The 27,136-nt window shown below is 33.0% G+C and overlaps 3 protein-coding genes across 4 annotated transcripts in view; 1 reads left to right on the plus strand and 2 right to left on the minus strand.

Annotated features, from left to right (window-relative positions):
- Positions 1-10,098, minus strand: part of tecpr1b (tectonin beta-propeller repeat containing 1b) — a 20,572-nt gene extending 10,474 nt beyond the window's left edge. The window contains exons 1-10 of the mRNA XM_087808642.1: positions 9,748-10,098; positions 7,650-7,882; positions 6,303-6,485; positions 6,118-6,240; positions 5,930-6,052; positions 3,845-4,019; positions 3,675-3,775; positions 3,512-3,613; positions 1,243-1,370; positions 647-1,179 (exon numbers count right to left, since the gene is read on the minus strand). Of these exons, the coding sequence (XP_087664768.1) occupies positions 647-1,179; positions 1,243-1,370; positions 3,512-3,613; positions 3,675-3,775; positions 3,845-4,019; positions 5,930-6,052; positions 6,118-6,240; positions 6,303-6,485; positions 7,650-7,874 (1,693 nt within the window). The 5' untranslated portion in view covers positions 7,875-7,882; positions 9,748-10,098. The remainder of the gene's footprint in view (positions 1-646; positions 1,180-1,242; positions 1,371-3,511; positions 3,614-3,674; positions 3,776-3,844; positions 4,020-5,929; positions 6,053-6,117; positions 6,241-6,302; positions 6,486-7,649; positions 7,883-9,747) is intronic.
- A 3,250-nt stretch (positions 10,099-13,348) lies between these two features.
- On the plus strand, positions 13,349-19,291 carry bri3 (brain protein I3). The gene is made up of 3 exons (XM_087808645.1): positions 13,349-13,800; positions 15,566-15,665; positions 18,527-19,291. Exons 1-3 carry the CDS (start codon positions 13,653-13,655, stop codon positions 18,657-18,659), a joined length of 381 nt encoding a protein of 126 aa, XP_087664771.1. The 5' UTR covers positions 13,349-13,652; the 3' UTR covers positions 18,660-19,291.
- A 5,055-nt stretch (positions 19,292-24,346) lies between these two features.
- baiap2l1b (BAR/IMD domain containing adaptor protein 2 like 1b) overlaps positions 24,347-27,136 on the minus strand; it is a 40,603-nt gene continuing 37,813 nt past the window's right edge. For both annotated transcript variants that reach the window (XM_087809438.1, XM_087809439.1), the window contains exons 13-14: positions 24,876-24,922; positions 24,347-24,802 (exon numbers count right to left, since the gene is read on the minus strand). In XM_087809438.1, the coding sequence (XP_087665564.1) occupies positions 24,730-24,802; positions 24,876-24,922 (120 nt within the window). In that variant the 3' untranslated portion in view covers positions 24,347-24,729. The remainder of the gene's footprint in view (positions 24,803-24,875; positions 24,923-27,136) is intronic.

Here is a 27,136-nt window from a genome sequence, read left to right on the forward strand (position 1 = left end):
GCTGATGTTTGGACATATTTTTCTTAAGTAACAATGAAATCCGGCGATGACTGAGGACGAGAGGAAACAGTTGTTCGTTTTCAATTTGATGTTTCAACATTTTTAGCTTCATGGTAGCAGTCTTTGAATTGAGATCATGACTGAGGACGAGAGGATACAGTGACTTTTAAAGCTGATGTTTGGACATATGTCGGTTTGAAAACAAATGAAAGCAGTTACGACTGAGGACGAGAGGATACAGTGACTCGAGCAGCTTTTAAAGCTGATGTTTGGACATATTTTGGTTTGAAAACAAATTAAAGCAGTTACGACTGAGGACGAGAGGATACAGTGACTCCAGCAGCTTTTAAAGCTGATGTTTGGACATATTTTGGTTCGAAAACAAATGAAAGCAGTTACGACTGAGGACGAGAGGATACAGTGACTCCAGCAGCTTTTAAAGCTGATGTTTGGACATATTTTGGTTCGAAAACAAATGAAAGCAGTTACGACTGAGGACGAGAGGATACAGTGACTCCAGCAGCTTTTAAAGCTGATGTTTGGACATATTTTGGTTTGAAAACAAATTAAAGCAGTTACAACTTCGTCAAAAGTCATGTGGTCTGTAAACTCAGCAACACCAGAGTCAAGTACTGGACTGTCATACCTGTGGAACTGAGCCAGCTGATCTGGGAACTCGCGTCCACGTCGCAGCCTCCTCCCGAGATCCAGGCCCACACCGGTCCGTCCCCCTCCCCCACACCACTAGTCGTCTCCAGAGCGCCCTCTATCAGGAAGCTGGCCGCCGCTTGTTCGAGGCGAGCCGCCTCTGCTCCCTCCAGGTCCACGTTGCTCCAGGGGTCACTGCGACCCGTGGCCTCAGGGGTCAGGGGTACCTGGGCCGGCTCCTCTTCCTGTGGCGTCTCGGCGATGGACTGTTGAGGCGTGGAGGTTTTATCCCGGTCCGACACCAGGCTGTTGATGAAACTGTCGCTGGCGGGAATGAAGGGTTTCGGGGCGTCCTGGTGGGGGGCCACGGCAGCGACATCTCCACTGGTTCCTCCCAAAGGTACCACCGATGAATCCGCCGCCTCCAGGACTGGTGTGTTGTTGGCGCCGTTCTGGTGGTCTGGCGGGCCCACCTCTGAGTCCGAGTCCGATATTTGGGAGGCTTCGATCTGCGGCCCGTCAGACTTGATCCTGTTGCAGAACACACGGCTCAACAACTTAACCACCGTCTACTTGATGCTACCTTGACCCCACCTCGAGGGCGCCCCCTCTTGGTTGTTCCCCCACTCGGCAGAGACCGGGATCCAGCCGTTCCCCGTGGGCTCAGACGGTGTCACTCCGATTCTGAAGTACAAACCTCGATCTTCACCGACTGCCCAAACCTGTAACCCAAACATATACTATGACACAGGTGTTCCTCAAGGAGCGATGTAGGCCCCTTTTTAGTTTATCTTCCTTATAGTTAAGAATTCCCTATGTTGGTCCTTTTGTTAAATAAAACACACAAAGACTCCAACAATGACGTCTCGTCTTCAAGCGGAGCATTTTTGGGAGAACAAATGTGGAATAATGTGACCCGGACTAAACTTTTTAGAAAGTAGAAAAATAATTATCCCCCAAATAGTTCTGACAGAAAGAGACAATGAAAATTCAACTTTCCCGGCAATAATACAGAAACAAGTATGATACAGAGAGAAGAAATGTCCCAAAATAATACTGACAGAACATATTACAAAGTCTGCAACAATTTAGAAAATTGCGCCCAAGATAATACTGACAGAACTGATTAGTAGCTACTATTAAGAAAGTTATCCCCAAAGTAATACTGACAGAACATATTACGAAGTCTGCAACAATTTAGAAAATTGCGCCCACGATAATACTGACAGAACTGATTAGTAGCTACTATTAAGAAAGTTATCCCCAAAGTAATACTGACAGAACATATTACGAAGTCTGCAACAATTAAGAAAGTTCTCCCAAAGTAATACTGAAAGAACATATTACAAAGTCTGCTATAAATAAGAAAGTTATTCCCAAAGTAATACTGACTGAAAATATTACAAAGTCTGCTTTGACATTTTTTGCCAAAAGATAATACAGACAGAGCATGGCAGTCTTTTGAAATTCTGGTACCTAGAAAAAAACGTGTTGGACACACGCACACGCACACGCACGCACGCACACACACACACACACACACACACACACACACACACACACACACACACACACACACACAGGCACACACACGTGTCCTCCTAAGACACCATGGTGGTCCAGCAGAGCTACTTTAAAAGGTCACAGTGTGACGACTCCCTTCTTACACCACAATGAAATACGGGACACGGCGACGGCGACTTGGCCGGCGTCTGACCGGGGAGGGTCCATAGGTCGAGGCCAGCAGTAGTCCTGGATATATAAGGACCTGGACTGATGCTCGTGTTACAGGAGGCACCACTTGAAGGGGGGGGGCAGTGAAGACACACAAAGCTTGTTGTGAATCAACGTGAAGAGAATCCAACAACGTTGTGTTGTTAGATTTGAATTGTTATATAAACTTTAAAACCGTGGTGATGACTGAGGACGAGAGGATACAGTCGACTCCAGCAGCTTTTAAAGATGATGTTTGGACATATTTTGGTTTGAAAACAAAAGAAAGCAGTTACGACTGAGGATGAGAGGATACAGTGACTCCAGCAGCTTTTAAAGCTGGTGTTTGGACATATTTGGGTTTGAAAACAAATGAAAGAAGTTACGACTGAGGACGAGAGGATACAGTGACTCCAGCAGCTTTTAAAGCTGGTGTTTGGACATATTTTGGTTTGAAACCAAATGAAAGAAGTTACGACTGAGGACGAGAGGATACAGTGACTCCAGCAGCTTTTAAAGTTGATGTTTGGACATATTTTGGTTTGAAAACATTTGAAAGCAGTAACGACTGAGGACGAGAGGATACAGTGACTCAAGCAGCTTTTAAAGCTGGTGTTTGGACATATTTTGGTTTGAAAACAAATTAAAACAGTTACGACTGAGGACGAGAGGATACAGCGACCCCAGCAACTTTTAAAGCTAATGTTTGGACATATTTTGGTTTGAAAACAAAAGAAAGCAGTTACGACTGAGGACGAGAGGATACAGTGACTCCAGCTGTTTATTTTAAAGCTGATGTTTGGACATATTTTGGTTTGAAAACATATGAAAGCAGGTACGACTGAGGACGAGAGGATACAGTGACTCCAGCAGCTTTTAAAGCTGGTGTTTGGACATATTTTGGTTTGAAAATAAATGAAAGAAGTTACGATTTACCAGAGTCAAGTACTCAACAGTACTACACATATATACTTGATATTACAGTATCGCGATATATCGCAATATATCGTATAATTTCTCATGCATCGTGACGCGACTCGATATCGTATGAGACGTCAAAGTATGTTGTCGTACCGACATCTTTACTCGTCAACAGTCGTGTGTGTGTGTGTGTGTGTGTGTGTCTGTGTGTATTGTGTGCACGTGTCACCTGATCGTTGAGACCCACGTCCACCATCATCATCTCCCCCCCGATGCTGATCCACCCGGAGCCACAGGGATTGTGGGAGTTCACCCCCCGTCGGAACCAGACCTAGACGAACCAAACCATCGTCTTTATACCTCCTGACCACCAGGGGGCGGCGCTCACTCACCTTGTAGTCCTTGGTGACCACCCAGACCACGCCCACCCCCACTGAGACGTGGAGCGCCTCCACCTCCTGCACCGGGGACTCCACCTCCTCCCACGACGTCCCTGAAGGAACAGGACCTCATCTCTAGACCTGAGCCAACGATGCAAGATCTAAGGATGAGGCTTCGTTACCGGTCGGACTGTCCAGGCTCAGTCCAGTACGGACCAGCAGGTTCCCGTCCCAAAGCAGAGCCCACAGCAGGTCCCCAGGGCCCAAGGAGATCTGAGCCACCTCCTTGGGCACCTCTACCTCCTCCCAGCCGGAGCCCTCCGGTACCCGAGGATGGATTCCCTCCCGGAACCAGACCTGCACCACATGACACCTCATGACGTCAGTTGTATTCTTAGCTTGGAGTCTCATTTATAAACAAATGCTGCCCTCTAGTGGCGGCGGGAGGATCAAGTCTCCGACCTTTGACATATATTAAATTGCAAACACGAGGCAAAAATATCATCGACGTCCCTCATGTCTGTTCCTTTTCTCTCAAGACAAAATTATTTTAAAATTAATTTAAATAAATTATAGGATTTATTTATGTAAGTATAACAGTGTCACCAATATATATTTAATCATTTCAACATTTAAAATATTTAAACTTTGATTTTTTTTTTTAAAGAAATATTGTTTTTGAATCATTTTTTTAATTTATTTTTTTAAATGTATATATTGAAAGGTTGAATTTTCTTTTTAATTTTTTTAAAATTATTTTACAATTAATTGATCGTTTTTTACATATACAGGTTGATATCTTAATTAAAAGAATTCAAAAATAGATTTTCTAAGTATAATACAGAGAGAAGAAATGTCCCAAAAAAATACTGACAGAACACAATAAAAAAATGTTACTACAATGAAACGAGAGAAATGAAAGTTACACCAAAAATAATACTGACAGAACATATTAAAAAGATCTACAATTAAGGAAATAATACTGACGGAACACATTACAGTTTGCTACAATTAAGAAATTTCTCCCCAAAATAATACTGACAGAACACATTACAAAGTGTGCTACAATTAAGAAAGTTATCGCTAAAATAATACTGACAGAACAAATTACAGTCTTCTACAATTAAGAAAGTTCTCCCCAAAATAATACTGACAGAACATATTACAAAGTGTGCTACAATTAAGAAAGTTCTCCCCAAAATAATACTGACAGAACACATTACAAAGTGTGCTACAATTAAGAAAGTTCTCCCCAAAATAATACTGACAGAACACATTTCATCTGCTACTATTAATCAAGTTCTCCCCAAAATAATACTGACAGAACACATTACAGTCTGCTACTATTAATCAAGTTCTCCCCAAAATAATACTGACAGAACACATTACAGTCTGCTACTATTAATCAAGTTCTCCCCAAAATAATACTGACAGAACACATTACAGTCTGCTACTAGTAATCAAGTTCTCCCCAAAATAATACTGACAGAACACATTACAGTCTGCTACTATTAATCAAGTTCTCCCCAAAATAATACTGACAGAACACATTACAGTCTGCTACTAGTAATCAAGTTCTCCCCAAAATAATACTGACAGAACACATTACAGTCTGCTACTATTAATCAAGTTCTCCCCAAAATAATACTGACAGAACACATTACAGTCTGCTACTATTAATCAAGTTCTCCCCAAAATAATACTGACAGAACACATTACAGTCTGCTACTATTAATCAAGTTCTCCCCAAAATAATACTGACAGAACACATTACAGTCTGCTACTATTAATCAAGTTCTCCCCAAAATAATACTGACAGAACACATTACAGTCTGCTACTATTAATCAAGTTCTCCCCAAAATAATACTGACAGAACACATTACACTCTGCTACTATTAATCAAGTTCTCCCCAAAATAATACTGACAGAACACATTACAGTCTGCTACTATTAATCAAGTTCTCCCCAAAATAATACTGACAGAACACATTACAGTCTGCTACTATTAATCAAGTTCTCCCCAAAATAATACTGACAGAACACATTACACTCTGCTACTATTAATCAAGTTCTCCCCAAAATAATACTGACAGAACACATTACAAAGTCTATTACAATTAAGAAAGTTCTCGCCAAAATAATACTATTTTATTTTTAATAATGCGACCAAAATATCCAAATCTATGTGTAAAAAAACGTAAAAAATTCAAATGTTCAACAAGAAGTTGACATGGAAACGATTGACTCAAAAGAAAGACGAACTCACCTGTCCCTGCTGAGTCACGCCCCACAGGTACGGGTATCGCCCGGACTGGTCGCTCATCTCCCAGCCGCCGCAGCTGATGTCGCTCAAGGGCAGCGGCGGCTTCCTGGGGTCGTCCAGCGGGATCTGAACAAAAGAGTCTCCGGTGACGGTTCTGGACCGACCCGGAGGTTCCAAAAAAAAACACCCACCTTGGCCCAGCTGCCCTGAGCCACGTATCTCCTGTAGCGGATCCAGCGGCGCCGCCGCACGCACGAGTTCCACTTCTTGTCGGGCGAGAAGTTGGCGGGGAAGTCCACGGCGTATTCCCAGCCCTTCGGGGAGAGACGGTCAGTGTGTGTGTGTGTGTGTGTGTGTGTGTGTGGGTGTCGCTCACCCCGGTCTGACTGGGTTCTCCTCCGCAGGTCTGGTCCACGAACCAGTCGCCCTCCCAGTCCCAGCTCCTGGAGGGCGGCTGGAAGCCGTGCAGGGGTTGAGGGGTCAGACCCGTGACGTCGCTCCAGGGCCAGCGGTCGGTGGGAAGCAGTGTGTCTGTGAAGCCGTCCACCGGGTTCCACCTCTGGGTCAGAACATGATGGTGGACTTTATTTTACTTTTTCAGTTGTTTCGAGACATTTTTTTCTTACATTTATTATATTTTTATTCAATATTTTAATTCAATAACGTGTATATTAAAAGCTGGCATTAATATATATATATATATTAAAAAATTAACACATAGAGTTTGATATTCTAATTGTAATAATTCAAAAATAAACTCTATAAATTCAATGTTTTTTAATTCATAGTCTTTTAAATTCAATATTAAAATGTTGGCACCAAAGTGCTGCCATACAATTGAATGGTGAAAATATATTTCTGTAATTATTGTTATTACAATATAAAATATTTATATCATTTTTCAAAACAATTTCCTCCAAAAATGTTCAAATTATTCAATTTTTTATTTAACCTGTAAATATAGAAAATAATTTAATGTCATAAGTTTTAAAATACAAGAAAATTTGATGTAAAAAATTAAATAATTCATTGTTCTGATTAATGTGACCGGATCAGTCACATGATCATCTACGTGTCGCATGATTGGCTGAAAGTTCGATCAAGTATCTCGGTGCTCTGTTGATAATGTCTGGTGACTCTATTATAACAACATTTTTATATTGAATTTAAAAGACTACGATTTATAAAACGATGGATTTAGGGAATACATTTTTTAATTATTGTAATGAAAATATCAAACTACATGTGTATATTTTTTTAATTTGGAAAATATTTGATAAAAACTACAAATAATTGAATTCGATGAAAACTAATAAAACCTTTTAATATACAAAATGATTTAATGAGAATGTAAACAAAATTAAAAGCTTAAAAATACACCATCATTTTAATAAAAAACAATATCTTTATGTCAATTAAAATATCAAACTACATTTGTAAATTAATTAATTTAGAAAATATTCAATAAAGAAATATAATAATAATAATAATAATAATCTCTATTTATATAGCGCCTTTCTATATATATATATTTTTTTACCTTACTACAAAATATTGAATATAATGAAAACTAATAAAACATTTTTATATAGAAATTATTGAATTAAAATGTAAAAAACAACCTAAAAGCTCGAAAAAAATAATAATTTTAATAAAAAATATGAAGTAAGTAAGTGAGTACTTTAATGAACAATATCCTGATGTCCCTGAACTTCTCCCACACCTGGTTCTCGTAGGTCTCCTCCTTGAAGCGGATGGAGGTCTCGTGGGGCGTCATGTTGAGGTACACGTGGTGGTCACAGCCGACCCCCCAGCAGCGATCCTTCCCGGCGCTGACCCTCTTCAGCTCCAGCAGCATGTCGTCGGCTCGCTCCCACCTCTGACCCCCCGTGGAGAGGCTGTAGACCCGACCGTACACGTCCACCGCCCACAGCAGAGTCATGGACATGCTGAGGCCTACAGGAAGTCAACATGGAACCCAGAAAATACAGTAAATTAAGATTCATAAAATATGATTAAAAAAACCCCAATGAAAATGTAATAAATAACTAAATTAAATAAAACAAGTATACTATACTGTATATAAAGTAAGTCATTTTTATTTGTATAGCGCTTTTCCAGACCAGGGTCACAAAACAATATTCAATAAAGTATATATTTTAAAGATCAAGATAAACACAAATAAGTCAAAGTAAAAAAATTACTTGTAAGTAAGTGGCCGTATACGAAAAACTATTTTAAATAAAATAAAAACTTACTCAATAATCAACTTTTTAAAGCTTCCTGTTTAATCTGCTAAAATGTTGTTTTACACTTTAAAATAAACACAATTGTATGATTTAGAATTGATTAAAAATAAATAAATAATATATACAATTGCAAGTAGAAAAACTAATTTAGCTTAAAAAAATACAATATATATTATAGTGTTTTTTTTAATTATTTTCTTTGTCCTTTCTTTCTTTTGGGGGTAATATGATATTTTTAGTGTTATAAGCGGCTACTGTATCCTCTTGTACTCAGTTGACGATTTAAAAACAAACAAGTAATAATATATTATTTTATATGCACATTATTGTAATATAAACCATAAAAGAGGCCTACAGGAAGTCAACATGGAACCCAGAAAATACAGTAAATTAAGATTAATTAAATATGATAAAAAAAAAAACAATGAAAATGTAATAAATAACTAAATTAAATAAAACAAGTATACTATATATAAAGTAAGTAAGAAAGTAAGTCATTTTTATTTGTATAGCGCTTTTCCAGACCAGGGTCACAAAACAATATTCAATAAAGTATATATTTTAAAGATCAAGATAAACACAAATAATCAAAGTAAAAAAGTGACTTGTAAGTAAGTGGCCGTATACGAAAAACTATTTTAAATAAAATAAAAACTTACTCAATAATCAACTTTTTAAAGCTTCCTGTTTAATCTGCTAAAATGTTGTTTTACACTTTAAAATAAACAAAATTGTATGATTTAGAATCGATTAAAAATAAATAAATAATATATACAATTGCAAGTAGAAAAACTAATTTAGCTTAAAAAAATACAATATATATTATAGAGTTTTTTTTTTTTAATTTTTTTCCTAGTCCTTTCTTTCTTTTGGGGGTAATATGATATTTTTAGTGTTATAAGCGGCTACTGTATCCTCTTGTACTCAGTTGACCATTTAAAAACAAACAAGTAATAATACATTATTTTATATGCACATTATTGTAATATAAACCATAAAAGAACTATGTTGAAAACTCGATACAGTGCAGATAAATATCAATACAGTATCTTGGAAAAATATATATAAATATATAAATATATCGATGTATTTATGTTTTCTGACAACTATCCAGCCTCAAATACTTTTACCTCTTCTCTCATCACAAAGTATATATATATATATTATTATGAATCTTAAAACGTCATAATAATTACTACACTACAACATAAACATATCACTTTTCGAACTATATATTTATTTTAAACCGTAAACACGTTTTATTTTGAAATATCAAACCGGAAATAATTCTGACTTGACAGTTGTCTTAGTGACTGTTAATCCTCACTGGATCATATTGACGGTGAATATAAATCTCAAAGTTTCAAGTATTATTAACGTGTAAATAATGACATATATATATAAAAATATAGTAGCGCGCATGCGCAGACTAAAAGCTGATCCATAAACACGGTAATGTGCGCACAAGTGTTTTACGGTTTGAGTGACAGCTTCCATCCATCACGTCAGTGTGACGGACGTGACACAGCGGGTCCTGTCTCTGGGGGTCCTCTCTCTCTCTGGGGGTCGTACCTGAGTCGTGGCGTCTGATCCTGGTCCTGGTCAAGGGCTCGTCATCCCGGACTTAAGCATCGAGCTGCGGGTTCGAGTCCCACATTTACCGCAAAAAAAAAAAAGGGTCTCTAAGCCGTTTACATCCGGGGTCACACAGGGTCAGCTGACCCCTGGAGAGACCACCGAGCTGCTCGTGTGGAGGAGAAATAAAAAAGAGATTATTGGTGAAGCAGGTGGATCTTCATCTGCAACGACGCCGCGACAGGAAATGGAGGAGGCGACGCTGTGATTGGCTGGATCACAGCAGGACGGCGGAGGCTTGCGCTCCCATTGGTCAGCGACGGTCAGTGACTCTCAGCGCAGACTTGAATTATTTATTCCTCACAGGATGAATAATTGAGGCGAAGGTGTGTTTTTACCTGTCCGTCTACTATATGACTCGACGAGAACATGTATTATTGAAAGTTATTCAACAGACTTGACTAGTTTTTTTTACAGCTAGTTTGGTTCGAAAACTACAAGAAATATGCTTTAACTTTATCAATAAATAACTTTTCTTACAGTTTGTTACAAACTATTATATGTTTATTTCATTCCAGGAAGATTAAAAAAAACTCCTATGTTCTCAAGAGCGTCGCAAGATAAATAATTAATAAAAACAACAACTAAAACTATTTTCTCACATCACTCTCTTTATTTAAATTAAATAAATAAATTCATATTCTTGTTGTTTGAGAAAAAACACACACCACATATTTAATTACATTTTTTTTCTTTATGTATGAAATATATTACATTACGAATTACGTGGAAAAAATAAATAAAATTAATTTGTTTTTAATCATCTAGGTTCTTGGTCTTTACATATAAACGTGTATTAAATATGTTTTTCTATGACTTTTTTTTTTAAAACATTAAAAGTAAACAGAAGGTTTAATTAATTAAAATGTTCAATTATATATTTTTTCTTTATCTATGAATTATATTACGTTACAGATTATGTAGAAAGAATGAAATAAAATAGTTTGTTTTTTTTGGTCTAGGTATTTGGTTGTTAAAAATAAACATGTGTGTAATAAATATGTTTTACTCTTGATTTTTCCCTCATTTTTGAAAACAAAGAAGGGATGTAGATTGTTATTATCAACACTTATTTTATATTAATATTTTCGCTCGAATAGTCGTAACTTTCATATACATAAATATATATTAATATTACATGGTGACATTTTGACAGTCTTACTGATTTACCAGTTGATCAAATATAGAAGTTTAATGATGATTTAAATAAATTTAAGTTTTTAATTCATAGTTGGATAAACAAAAATGCAGGAATGTTGTTTTTATTATTTTATTCATCCATGTAAAGTTCAGTGTGTGTCACTGTTGAAACGAGAAGGATGATAGAAAACTTTAAATAATTTAAAATGTTTATATTTTTGTTGTACAACTTAAAAACGTGTCACCTCTGTTGTTCAACTCTTCTTCAGTCTGATCAATGGTGACGTATTTTTATGACATGTTTGTTTCTGGCTCCCCCTAATGGTGGGATAGTGAAACTGCAAACCATCGTGACAACTAAAACGTTAACCCTTCAAATAAATATTAATAATAAAAATAAATAATAATAATATTTTTAAAACTGTAAGACAAAATGATCACAAAGAGATCAGAGGAAGAAACTTGTAGTTGATCTGATCTTTTTATCCATCAAAATAATTCAATTTAAGTATTTTAATCACTTTTTGACATGTAATGTATCTTATTTTAATGTATTATATTGAATTTATCGAACTGAATGAATTAAAATGTTAATTTCATTATTTTTCTCTGCATGACATTATATTACGAATTACGTAGAAAAAAAAATTGTTTATTTTTTTGCTCTATAGGTTTTTGGTCGTTAAATATAAATGTGTAATAAATATGCTTTTCTCTATTTTTATTTATTTCATCATTTTTCTTTATATATTAATTATATTACATTACGAATTATGTAGAAAAATAAAGTAAAGTATTATATTGAATTAATCGAATTTAATTAATTAAAATAGTCATTTATATTTATTTCAATCCTTTTTCCTCTATAGGTTTTTACGGTTAAATAGAAGTTTTAACAAACTGTTATTAAAATTAAAGGTTCTATTCACTAGTAAGGTTTCTTATGATCGTTGCGTTAGCGTATCATTCCTGTGACCATATTAGATAAATAAAAATATATTAAAATGTGTTTTGAAGTCATAAAGATGAACACGATGACGACGTACCGAATATATGAAACACGATAAATGACGTTATTATAAATAAATACATTTATAAATACATAACTAAATGTATAAATAAATGTGTGAATAATTATAAATAAATTACTTTGAATGAATTTTAATTTAGTCAAAGAACATGAATATATATGAAAAACTATTGTAAATAAAATAAAAACTTTTCAACTTTTTAAAGCTTCCTGTTTAGGCTGTTATGTTGTTTTGACCTTCAAAATAAACAATCAAAATTGCATGATTTAGAATGGATAAAAAATATATATATATAAATACAATTTAAATGGATAGAAGTAGAAAAACATAAACAATATAACATAATGTTTTTCAATTTTTTTTTCTTTGTCCTTTCTTTCTTTTGGGGTGATATGTTTTTTTTAACATGCTACATAAGTGTTAAAAGAGGCTAGAGTTCACTGTATCCTCTCGTTCTCAGTCGTCCTTATGTTAATTTAAACAACAAAAAAAAAACCAAGTAATAATAATTATACATTATCTTATATGCACATTATTGAAATACAAACCATAAAAAAATATTATGAAAACTTAAAAAAAAACTGATACAAAATGTATACTTACTAAAATGTATAAATAAATGTGTCAATAATTAGAAATAAATGACATTAAATTAATTTTAATTTAGTCAAAGAACATGAATGTATATGAAAAACTATATGATGTTTTTACATGCTACATAAGTGTTAAAAGAGGCTAGAGTTCACTGTATCCTCTCGTTCTCAGTCGTCCTTATGTTAATGTGAACAAACCCCCCCTCGTCCCAGTAATAATAATAATAGATTATCTTATATGATACAGTGTGGATGAATACAGTATCTTGAAAAAAAATATATAAATATATCGGTGTACTTATGTTTAACTACACCGATATCCAGCCTCCAGTACTTTTACCTCGTCTCTCATCACCAAGTATCATTATTATGAATCTTAAAACGTCTGATGATAAAGATATATATACTAAATATATGAAACATGATAAATGACGTTATTATAAATAAATACATTTATAAATAAATACATTTATAAATACATAACTAAAATGTATAAATAAATGTGTCAATAATTAGAAATAAATGACATTAAATTAATTTTAATTTAGTCAAAGAACATTTCTCTGTTTAAATACATTTATTTATAGATTTTTATATTTTTTTTACGTATAAAATTATTTCATCATTTATTTCCTTCTTTCTTTTTTCTTTAATCACCTTTGGTCTATTGTTGTTTATTCATTTATTTTTTCCATCCTTTACATGAAAGCCACTCGACGCTTGTTTTTCAACGTGCCTGTCCCTTTAAGAAGCCTTCCTCGTCACGTGACTCCGCGCCCTCGTGACTGACAGTCCAGACAGAAAGCAAAAGAAGCGACTTTTCTTCTGACTGACACTTTTTTTTTTGGACACTTTTGACTGACACGTTTGACTGACACCTCCCAGCCGCCGCCGCGATGACACGAGAGCGCGCGCACATGGAGTCCAGCTAGAAAAAAGTTGTCGTATATGGAGCGAGAGAGACGCGAACTTTACACCCTTTTTTTTCGTATTTTTGTAGTCGCCACTGCGGGTCAGTGAACGCCTCACCGGGTCCGTGAAGTATCCACCGTTGTTGTTGTTGTGGTTGTGAGCAGACATGGTGGACAGTAAGGGTCTCCAGGACAGACCTCCGGCCTACCACTCGGTCCCGGGGGCGTACGGGGCCGGACCGCAGCCGCACGGCTACGGCGCCATCCCTCCTCCAGCCCCGCCGCCCTACAACCACCAGTTCCCCGCAGGACAAGGTGAGTCTTCCCGCTAATACTGGCCTCACTTCCGGCCCCCGGAGGTGGTGCGTTCAGGGTCCAAAAAAATGTTTGGCTATTTGTTTTTTTTTTTTAGCGTTTTTAGCGACACTTTTTTTTTTTTAGTGTAAACTGTCTACGCATCATCTGACGTGTTGTGTAACTGTAACATCCAGGAAGTCACACACACACACACACACACACACACACACATACACATACACACACACACACACTTTCTCTACACGAGTGACGACGAACGAGTTTTGTTTTCTCCAGAAACGAAACTTTTTTGCCAAAAAAAACACCGTTTTTTTCTTAAGAATTAAGTCATTGTTGGTAAAAATAATTTGATTTAAACATGTTATTTTATCTTCTGACCTGAGCTCACGTGAGGAGTCAAAGTTCACACACACACACACCATGAGTCGTAAAAATAAATCGTTTCCGCATTTATTGAGAAAATAAACATGTTTTAAGAAGCTGCTGATAAAACAAAGACAACATTGTTTTGTGTTGGAATCGTCAAAAATAATCACAATAGTAAAGTTAAACACAAACTCAATATTCATTTTCAGCATCTTTATGTCGTTATTTACATTTTTAGTTTATGTTATTCACCTTAAAACGACATTTTAATCCCACATAAGTCTGTTTAATGTAAAATAATTACACATGAAAAATGGGATTTAATAACAAAACACTGAAAATCAAATGAATACAATAATACATTTCTATAATAATAATGATACATAATTATAAATAATTATAAACACATTCACAACAACAACCTTTGTTACGCACACATATAAGTACACAAGCACATAAGAAGATACACACATTCGTACGCACTAACAAAAGAGTTATACACACTAATTAAACATGATCTTTTTTGGAGTATATTGGGTTTCTTTATATCTATATATTGGGACAAATCTTTAACAAAAACTATTAATTATGAAAACCTAAAATGTGGCAAATTAACAAACTAGTGTTTGTTAATGTTAGTGTAACTAAATTTGTCGAACAATACACACAAAAACATAACTTGTCATCTAGAAACCTTAAATATTTTATATATTGGGACAAATCATTAACAAACTATTGAATATGAAAACCTAAAATGTAGCAAATTAACAAACTAGTGTTTGTTAATGTTAGTGTAACTAAATTTGTCGAACAATACACACAAAAAAATAACTCGTCATCTAGAAACCTCTAAATATTTTATATATTGGGACAAATCATTAACAAAAACTATTAATTATGAAAACCTAAAATGTAGCAAAAGTGTTTGTTAATGTTAGTGTAACTAAATATGTGGAACAATACACACAAAAACATAACTTGTCATCTAGAAAACCCCTAAATATTTATAAAATAAAAGTTTCTGTTGAAAAACAGGTCAAATATTAATGTTCACGAGTTACTTTTATTAACAACTGTGTAATATTAATGATTTAATTTATAAAATGTACTGTAAAACGTAACAAATTTGTCTTAAAATTTAGTCAAAAAAATCTGTAATACCTTGAATATTACAGATAAAATCCCAAATGTTGTTTCAGTCTTTGACACAACATTTGGGATTTTATATGTTTTATATAATAACACATGATGAGATAAAAGTCACAGGACAGTGTGAAATCATTTGTTTTTGCTACTAATTAACCCTAAAATCTCACATTTCCTCCCGATTAACTTAACAAAAGCATCAGTTTCCTTCAGTCGTTGACCAGCACTTTGGGTTCTCGTCCCGGTCCAGGTTACCCGCCCGCCCCCCCGGTCTCCCAGCAGCCCTACCCGGGGACGTACACCATCATCCAGCCGTCGGTGGTGGTCGTAGGAGGATGTCCCGCCTGCAGGTGAGACCTCTTCATCCTACACCTGAGTTTTATTTTGAAAAACCAGCGTCTAGAGGAAGTTCCAGCTCTAATGGTCGATTTGCACAGTTTAAGCTGCGAGCGTCGCCCGATCTGCTGACCCGGGTCACACCGGAGCATGTGCTGTTCTCGTGAGAGAAAACACACTTCCTCCGGAAAAATGTCGTATTTGTTTTCCTTAAATCTGTTCCCGTTTCTCTCGACCCCTGGACAGGAAATGAAACGTCGTCACCGTGGACTTTATAGTCCGGTGAGTCACATGGTTTCTCGTCGATGAACATGTGACTCAGTTACAAGGAAATGAAAATACTTTTGACATTTGTCATCTCTTTGTTTTCTACAGTTCAAGATGGTGTTCACTTTGAATACAACTTTATTTAAAATACGACGACCAGACGTTCATGCTGATAGAAACGTTAATAACATCATTAAAAACGTTTTCCTGGGATTCTTGGGTAACCTAAGTGCAATGCATGATGGGTGATATAATTTCAAACATAAATTCTTAATCTGAACACCCGGAAACTATTTTAAAATTACTTCATATTAGTTTTGGGTTTTGTTTCAAAATAACTAATAAATGAATGAAAAGGGAAACTTAATCAAAATCAAATACAGTTTATTGGATATAAATGACTTAATTTATTTGGTTATATTTAATATTTATTTTGTATTTACACTTGTTTTCATATACGTTCCATCTTATTTCTATGATTAAATGTTTGTTTACTGTTAACTTATGTTAAAAACACATTTATCTTCATATTTTATTTTTTAACTAAACTTTATACATATAGTTTCTGTCTTAAAGGTATTATATTGGACTTATTTACGTGTATTTTGTTTTTAAAATGATGATTTAGTGTTGAGTAGTTGAGGTGTATATTGAGGCACGTCAGCCGCAAGGCATGATGGGAGATATTGGGGCCAAAGAACGTTGGATGTATAGTTTTATAAAGTTTAATTAAATATTTATTCAGTTTAAGTGAAATAGTTTTGAAAATAAACGTCTTAATTGTCATTTGTTGTAAAATTAAAGTGTTTTATCACAAAATTTAAGTTAAAAAAAATGAAATTAAAATATGAAGCAATGTATTTTAATGATGCGCAAAAACGATGAAAGTCGAGCTGAAATATCTTGATCTAAACGACAGAATGTCCCAGAATGCACTGCAACAGGTCCTGTGAGAACGAGGTGTAGAAATCGATGGACACACGATGTGATCAGCTGCGTCTCAGCGTTGCGTGTCGATAAAGTTATTCTCTGTCAGCCTGAAGCAGATTTACTGGCGTCACATGTTCACGTCGCTCCGGATTAAACCTTCGTCTCTGAACTTTACCCTGAACGTGACTCAGTGCTGGAGTTAAACCAGTCAAAGATCAATAATCGATCGTTCAGTTTGTTATCAATTAAAGGTCATTCTGTTTTAAATCATAACAAAAATAAATTCACTTTTATTCATTTACTTTTTAAACTTTTTATTTATTATTAACTCTTTATTAAGTGACATAATAGTTTGTATTTGTTCAATTATTCATGTAATATATTTAATTATTTGTAATAAAACAAATATTTTTTGCAAATAATGTATATAAATGTACAATATTTTCAAACAAAGATAAGGAAATATGAATAATATTTAGACATATTTACCTTTCTTTTTTATTGTTTACAACTTTTTATTAAATTATTCACGTTATAATGTATATAAATACATATTATGCCTGTAATACCTTGAATATTACATATAAAATCCCAAATGTTGTGTCAAAGACTGAAACAACAATAAGACACGATGAGATAAAAGTCACAGGACAGTGTGAAATCATGTGTTTTTGCTACTAATTAACCCTAAAATCTCACATTTCCTCCCGATTATCGTCAACAAAAGCATCAGTTTCCTTCAGTCGTTGACCAGCACTTTGGGTTCTGGTCCCGGTCCAGGTTACCCGCCCGCCCCCCCGGTCTCCCAGCAGCATTATTTAAATGTCTTTTAGAATATTTAGATTATGTTTACTATTTATTTTACTTTTTAATATTTTACTAAATTTTTATCTTAATTCTACAATTATGATTTTTACATTTTGTATTCATAGACTTTACCCTTTATTGTTATGATCTTATATTTATGACTTATGCATTTTATAATAATCATAGTATAAATAATAACATATTTTAAGTATTTGTTATTTTTTCCCAATTATTATTTTGGAGATTTGTATTAAAATATCCTTTTATTTAAATTATATTTGCTTATGAAATAAATAAAAAACAACATTTTTTAGTTTATAATAAACCAAATACTACTTCAAATAATTATATATATTTTAAATGTATTTTCATCTAAAATGTATAATAATATATAATAAATTAATTTTATTACTATTTTGAAATGGCTTCATAATTAGGTTTTGAGTTATTTATTTTATATTTACAATTTCCATGTTTTTATTAAAAATGTAAATATATACATATTTTTTTTGTTTTAATAATATTTTAATATTATTTGTCTATTAATTTACATTTTTACTATACATTTTTTTTTGCAATTGTTAATTTAGTTTATAGGGTTAATAATATGAAAATAAACATGTAATTATTGATCTGTATTTAATGTGTTACATCTTTTATTCTTTTTCAATTTTGTATATTTTTGTTCAATTATAATTAAAATATTCTATAAAATATATCGTTGTTTATTGTATATATCTTTATTTATTTAATCATTTATGAACGCATTTTTTTAATCAAAGCTGCAACTAATATTTTGTCGTCTTAATTCACTTTATTAATTTGTAATTGATAATGAATCCAACATGTCTTCTTCTGTGGTGCTCGTCAGGGTCGGGGTCCTGGAGGACGACTTCACGTGTCTGGGGATCCTGTGCGCCGTCTTCTTCTTCCCCCTCGGGATCCTCTTCTGCTTCGCGCTGCGTCAGAGACGCTGTCCCAACTGTGGCGCCACCTTTGGGTAAAGGGACCAAACGACACCCACCACTTTCTTCGTTTCCCCACGGAGACGCTTCTGCCATGACTTGTGTTGTTGTTGTTGTTGTTGATGTTGTTGTTGTTGTTTTGTGCCTTCACGACAAACACGCCGAGTCATCATTATTATAATTTTTGCTTCACCAATCCTTTTTATCGCTGACTCGTCTCAATTAAGTCACAGGACTCTTTGTAACGCAATAATGGCGACGCTAGCTGGTTTTGTTGAGGATATTCTCGGGGGGGCCATATTTGCACTGTTGATTATCTGCTTGGCTGCTTCCCGGAGCCGCCGCGGACCTCAGGTACTTCAAGAAGCCCTTTGAAGCCCGGATCGCTGTCCAGAGTTTCTTTTCAGACGACGACCACCGCGTGTCGCTCGGTGCCATTCCCTCCCGCCAGACAATCACCGCTCATCGGCAGCATCAACGACACGAGGGGGGGTTTCTTCTTACGCCGATGATTGTTTATATCCGTGTGTACTGGAACACGTGTGTTTCCATGGAAACTGTACTTTCACGTGGCTCGTGCATGACCATATACCAGAAATGTCAGAACTATTTTCATATTTCTATAGAGGGTGTTGTCACACGTCCCAATAAAGTCTGAGTGATGCACTAAACTGGTTCTTTCATTCAACGCAACACACTTGGATGTGATCCCGACATATATACGTCATACTTGTACCATCTTTGTTTGACGACATATGTTGTATCATGTGTGAGATATAGTGAGATATTTATGTCATGTTATATTATATTTATGTCGTGCTATATTATATTTATGCAACGCTGTCTTATATTTATGTCATGCTATATTATGATATTTATGTCATGCTATATTATGATATTTATGTCATGCTATATTATGATATTTATGTCATGATATTTATGTCATGCTAATTATGATATTTATGTCATGATATTTATGTCATGCTAATTATGATATGTATGTCATGCTATATTATGATATTTATGTCATGCTATATTATGATATTTATGTCATGATATTTATGTCATGCTAATTATGATATTTATGTCATGCTATATTATGATATTTATGTCATACTATATTATATTTATGTCATGCTATATTATGATATTTATGTCATACTATATTATATTTATGTCATGCTATATTATGATATTTATGCGTTGCTATATTATATTTATGTCAGTTTATGTAATGATATTAATGTCATGCTATATTATGATATTTATGCGTTGCTAAATTATATTTATGTCAGTTTATGTTATGATATTAATGTCGTGCTATATTATGATATTTATGTCATGCTATAATCTATTCATGTCATGCTATATTATGATATATATCATGACATACTGTAAATATCACACTATAGCATGACGTAAATATCATAGTACAGCATGAAATAAATATTTTGCTATAGCATGACATACATATCATAATATAGCATGACATGAATATCATAATTAGCATGACATACATATAATATAGCATGACATAAATATCATAATATAGCATGACATAAATATAATATAGCATGACATACATATCAAAATATAGCATGACATAAATATAATATAGCATGACATAAATATCATAATATAGCATGACATAAATATAATATAGCATGACATACATATCAAAATATAGCATGACATAAATATAATATAGCATGACATACATATCAAAATATAGCATGACATAAATATAATATAGCATGACATACATATCATAATATAGCATGACATACATATCATAATATAGCATGACATGAATATCATAATTAGCATGACATAAATATCATAATATAGCATGACATAAATATAATATAGCATGACATACATATCAAAATATAGCATGACATAAATATCATGCTATAGCATGACATAAATATCATGACATAAATATCATGCTATAGCATGACATCAATATCTTGCTATAGCATGACATACATATCATAATATAGCATGACATAAATATAATATAGCATGACATACATATCAAAATATAGCATGACATCAATATCTTGCTATAGCATGACATACATATCATAATATAGCATGACATGAATATCATAATTAGCATGACATAAATATCATGATATAGCATGACATAAATATCATAATATAGCATGACATAAATATAATATAGCATGACATAAATATCATAATATGGCATGACATAAATATAATATAGCATGACATACATATCAAAATATAGCATGACATAAATATAATATAGCATGACATACATATCAAAATATAGCATGACATAAATATAATATAGCATGACATACATATCAAAATATAGCATGACATAAATATCATGCTATAGCATGACATACATATCATAATATAGCATGACATAAATATCATGACATAAATATCATGCTATAGCATGACATCAATATCTTGCTATAGCATGACATACATATCATAATATAGCATGACATGAATATCATAATTAGCATGACATAAATATCATGATATAGCATGACATAAATATCATAATATAGCATGACATAAATATAATATAGCATGACATAAATATAATATAGCATGACATACATATCAAAATATAGCATGACATAAATATAATATAGCATGACATAAAGGACACGCTATAGCATGACATAAATATCATAAAATAGCATGACATAAATATCAAAATAGCGTGACATAAATATCATATATCTTGCTGTAGCATGACATAAATATCATAATATAGCATGACATAAATATCATACTATAGCATGACATAAATATCTTGCTATAGCATGACATACATATAATATAGCATGAAATAAATATCATAATATAGCATGACATAAATATCACGCTGTAGCATGACATACATATCATAATATAGCATGACATAAATATAATATAGCATGACATAAATATCATAATATAGCATGACATAAATATCATACTATAGCATGACATAAATATCTTGCTATAGCATGACATACATATAATATAGCATGAAATAAATATCATAATATAGCATGACATAAATATCACGCTGTAGCATGACATAAATATCATAATATAGCATGACATAAATATAATATAGCATGACATAAATATCATAATATAGCATGACATAAATATCATACTATAGCATGACATAAATATCTTGCTATAGCATGACATACATATCTTGCTATAGCATGACATACATATCATAATATAGCATGACATGAATATCATAATTAGCATGACATAAATATCATGATATAGCATGACATAAATATCATAATATAGCATGACATAAATATAATATAGCATGACATAAATATCATAATATGGCATGACATAAATATAATATAGCATGACATACATATCAAAATATAGCATGACATAAATATAATATAGCATGACATACATATCAAAATATAGCATGACATAAATATAATATAGCATGACATACATATCAAAATATAGCATGACATAAATATCATGCTATAGCATGACATACATATCATAATATAGCATGACATAAATATCATGACATAAATATCATGCTATAGCATGACATCAATATCTTGCTATAGCATGACATACATATCATAATATAGCATGACATGAATATCATAATTAGCATGACATAAATATCATGATATAGCATGACATAAATATCATAATATAGCATGACATAAATATAATATAGCATGACATAAATATCATAATATAGCATGACATACATATCAAAATATAGCATGACATAAATATAATATAGCATGACATACATATCAAAATATAGCATGACATAAATATAATATAGCATGACATAAAGGACACGCTATAGCATGACATAAATATCATAAAATAGCGTGACATAAATATCAAAATAGCGTGACATAAATATCATATATCTTGCTGTAGCATGACATAAATATCATAATATAGCATGACATAAATATCATACTATAGCATGACATAAATATCTTGCTATAGCATGACATACATATAATATAGCATGAAATAAATATCATAATATAGCATGACATAAATATCACGCTGTAGCATGACATACATATCATAATATAGCATGACATAAATATAATATAGCATGACATAAATATCATAATATAGCATGACATAAATATCATACTATAGCATGACATAAATATCTTGCTATAGCATGACATACATATAATATAGCATGAAATAAATATCATAATATAGCATGACATAAATATCACGCTGTAGCATGACATAAATATCATAATATAGCATGACATAAATATAATATAGCATGACATAAATATCATAATATAGCATGACATAAATATCATACTATAGCATGACATAAACATCTTGCTATAGCATGACATACATATAATATAGCATGAAATAAATATCATAATATAGCATGACATAAATATCACCCTGTAGCATGACATAAATATCAAAATATAGCATGACATAAATATCAAAATATAGTATGACATAAATATAATATTGCATGACATGAATATCATAATATACCATGACATAAATATCACACTATAGCATGATGTAAATATCATAACATAAATATCACGCTATAGCATGACATAAATATCAAAATATATTATGACATACATATGATAATATAGCATGACATAAATATCATAACAAAGCATGACATAAATATCATGCTATAGCATGACATAAATATCATGCTATAGCATGACATAAATATCAAAATATAGCATGACATAAATATCAAAATATATTATGACATAAATATAATATAGCATGACATAAATATCATAACAAAGTATGACATAAATATCATGCTATAGCATGACATAAATATCATAATATAGCATGACATAAATATCAAAATATAGCATGACATAAATATCAAAATATATTATGACATAAATATAATATAGCATGACATAAATATCATAACAAAGTATGACATAAATATAATGCTATAGCATGACATAAATATCATAACATAGCATGACATAAATATCAAAATATAATATGACATAAATATAATATAGGTTGACATAAATGTCATAATATAGCATAACATTTTACATTTGTTGACCCCGGGGTTGAAAAAAGGGCTAAAAGTCAAGGTCTCTGAAATCGGGCAATAATGTCTTTAAACCATAGTTTATCATGTGCCTGTGCCTTAAAATTAAAATGTCCTAAATTTATTTAAAAAAAAAGAAGTTCCTGTTGAGTGATGCAAACACAATGTACTGCTTTCTTTTGTTGAGAAACAACAGTTAAAACGTTTTTAATACATTTAAAAATGTGCTGAATAAAACAAAGATTTTTTTTTTTTTACAAGTTGCCTTATAAGAATAAAATACAGGAAAAAAAAAATCATATTAAAAAAATAGAAAAGTGCAGGATAAAAGAAAAAGGAAAATTATTAAGTTAAAAAAGGGAAAATGTGCAAAAAAACGAAAAGTCGTGCACAAACCTGAATTGCTAAAAAAAGAAAAATTAGCAGGAACAACATGAGCCAGTTTTCCAGAAAACAAATCGTTTCTTTTGAAAAATGGGTTTTGAAGGCACCATGGTGCGTTCAAGAACAAATGACATTTACTAGATTAGAGCTCCTTTGACGGTAATTTGACTCGAAACCTTTTGGGAACTAAAACGGCTGAAGTCATTAAATGCAACTTTATATTTTTGACTCAATTTCCAGAAAGAACAGATCGAAGGAAACGAGAGAGTAGAAGAAATAAATCTTTATTCCACAGCTCTGTCGAAGGTGTGACAATAAAACGGTTAAAAAAAAAAAAACACACGGAAGTTTTTAGTCGGAGTCACTCGGGAAGTTTAGTGTGAGTTTAGCGTCGTTAAGGCAAAAAAAAGTCCAGAGTCGACTCATTTCAAGATGGCGGCTCAATATTTACACGAGACCTTTTACATTCTTCTTCTGTCGTATGGCAACAGGAAGCTCCTCCGAGTCCACGACAAACATCTTCAAGTTTGTCTTTAAATGTCTCCAGCGGAATATATTCATAAATATATAAAACGTAGAGAGAAACGTCCCCCGAATGGCAAGTTTGTGTCGGCCCGCCCCCCGGTGGAGGGGAGGTGGAGGTGCGGCGGGTCAGATGACCGGGGCGGAGCGGTCGTTGGTGACGGTGGGACGTAGACGGACGGTGGCGAAGGGGTTTCCTCCTCTGGGGGACAAGCGTGAGACAAGCGAGGGGTTAGTAGAGGACGAGGACGACAGGGAGGGTCTTTGATACTCACGCCAGGTACGCCGGTCCAGATTTGGACGAGCTGTTCGGCTGCTGCGTCTGCAAGTTAACACACGAGTATGAACTAAAACAACCTTTGATGTTCAACAAAACCTGTGCTGTGTCTCAAATCGCATACTTCTCTTAGTATACTAGAAGTTAGTATGCATCAGTATAGTGTACATACTAACTAGTACGCAAATTCTCCACAGATAGTATGTCTCAAATCAAACTCTGCTGCTACACACTAACAGGAAATGACGCGACAGTTTCTTCTTATACTACTATTTAACGGTAGCTTCAACACTATCGCCACCTGCTGGCGGCACGTTTTGCAAGTTTGGAAAAAGAAATATAGAAAAATATGAGAAACTAAATATTCACAAGAAATGTACGACGTGTCATCCTCCTACTGTTGGCCGAAAATGCACCTGTAAGTATATGCACTATCTACACTAAACGGCCGCCATCTTAGTGACGTTGTAAACGGAAGTTACGTCATATACAGTATATATATATATATATATATATATTACGTCATATACAGTATATATATATATATATATATATATATATATACTGTATATGACGTAATATATATATATATATATATATATATATATATATTACGTCATATACAGTATATATATATATATATATATATATACTGTATATGACGTAATATATATATATATATATATATATATATATATATATATATATATATATATATATATATATATATATATACTGTATATGACGTAACTTCCGTTTACAACGTCACTAAGATGGCGGCCGTTTAGTGTAGATAGTGTCCATCGAACAATACTCAGTTTTGTGGACGTTTTTGACAATTTAGTATGCATGGCGCACTAAATTTCGCATACTAAGAATTGAGACGCACTTCCGCACTAAAAATACAAACTTTGAGTACGCAAGTATGTGATTTGAGACACAGCACTAGTTTATTTAACCTTAAAGAAGGAGTCGTCAACTGTTGCAGAGCCTTATGGGACTTAATATTATTGTGAAATTAATAAAAAAATAAATCAATTTATTTAGGGCTTAACACATTTTTGTTATGATGAGATCAACAATAATAATAATATTAAAAATAAATACAATATTAAACTAAAATTACTAAAATATTTATAATTAAATAAATATCAAAATAATGGTTCAGATTCTGAAACAACCTGGAAAGGATGGAAAAGAAAAATAGAAATAAAAATAGAATGATAAAGAAAGATGGTGCAAAACTTGTAGTTAATCGTAATTTTTGTTTTACTTTATTTTAAATAATTAGATACAGATCGACTCTATTTTCTGAACAAGTAGAGCAACTCTCGACTCGCTCTCTGACTGTTGGAATGACGTCACACTCATTAAAAAGTAAAAAAAAAGAATCAATTTAAATTCTTTAAATAGTTTCGCGGGTCTGAACTAAACGTCTCGATCGCACGAGCCTGTGGAATCTGGAGCAGCTGGAAATGCCAGATGCTCCGCTCGTCTAAATAGTCGCCGCGTGATGACGTCACGACACGCATTTTTTTTCAAACACGGGACTTCTCGGTCAGGTGACGTCACCCTTACATCATGAGCGCGGCACAGTTTTAAGATAATAAAATAAATCAATAAATCAATCTTTCTTTAGCTGAATGTAGTACTCGAGTTTGTCCACAAGATGTCAGTAGAGACCAGACACCGTGTTTCAAACGTTAACGCTGTTAAGATTCTTGAAAACGTGATCATGTAAACATGACGAAGCAACATTTGTAAAAATCTAAATGTGCGTGATTTGTATGTATGTAGATGTATATATTTTTATGCAGATACAATATGTATGTATGTTTATATGTTTGCATATATGTATGTTTATATTTATGTATGTATATATGTATGCATGCATGTATATATGTATGTTTATATGTATGTATGTTTATATGTATGTATTTATGTATGTTTGTATTTATGTATGTTGATATATATGTATATATGTATGTATGTTTATATGTAGGTATTTATGTATGTTTATGTTTGTATGTATGCATGTTTAAATTTATGTATGTTGATATGTATGTATGTTTACATTTATGTATGTTCATATGTATGTTTATACGTTTGTATGTATGTATTTATGTATGTATGTTTATATGTATGTTTATATGTATGTATTTATGTATGTTTATATGTATGTATTTATCTATGTTTATATGTATGTATGTATGTTTATATGTTTGTATGTATGTTTATATTTATGTATTTATGTATGTT

This window comes from Callionymus lyra, chromosome 15 (genome assembly GCF_982586985.1).
Source record: "Callionymus lyra chromosome 15, fCalLyr1.hap1.1, whole genome shotgun sequence".
NCBI classification, from domain to species: Eukaryota; Metazoa; Chordata; class Actinopteri; order Syngnathiformes; family Callionymidae; genus Callionymus; species Callionymus lyra.

Coding starts and splice junctions, on each gene's coding strand:
- bri3 (XM_087808645.1), top strand. CDS start 13,653: ATGGTGGACAGTAAGGGTCTCCAGGACAGACCTCCGGCCTACCACTCG. Junction 13,801..15,565: donor CCAGTTCCCCGCAGGACAAG/GTGAGTCTTCCC, acceptor GTCCCGGTCCAG/GTTACCCGCCCGCCCCCCCG. Junction 15,666..18,526: donor GGAGGATGTCCCGCCTGCAG/GTGAGACCTCTT, acceptor GGTGCTCGTCAG/GGTCGGGGTCCTGGAGGACG.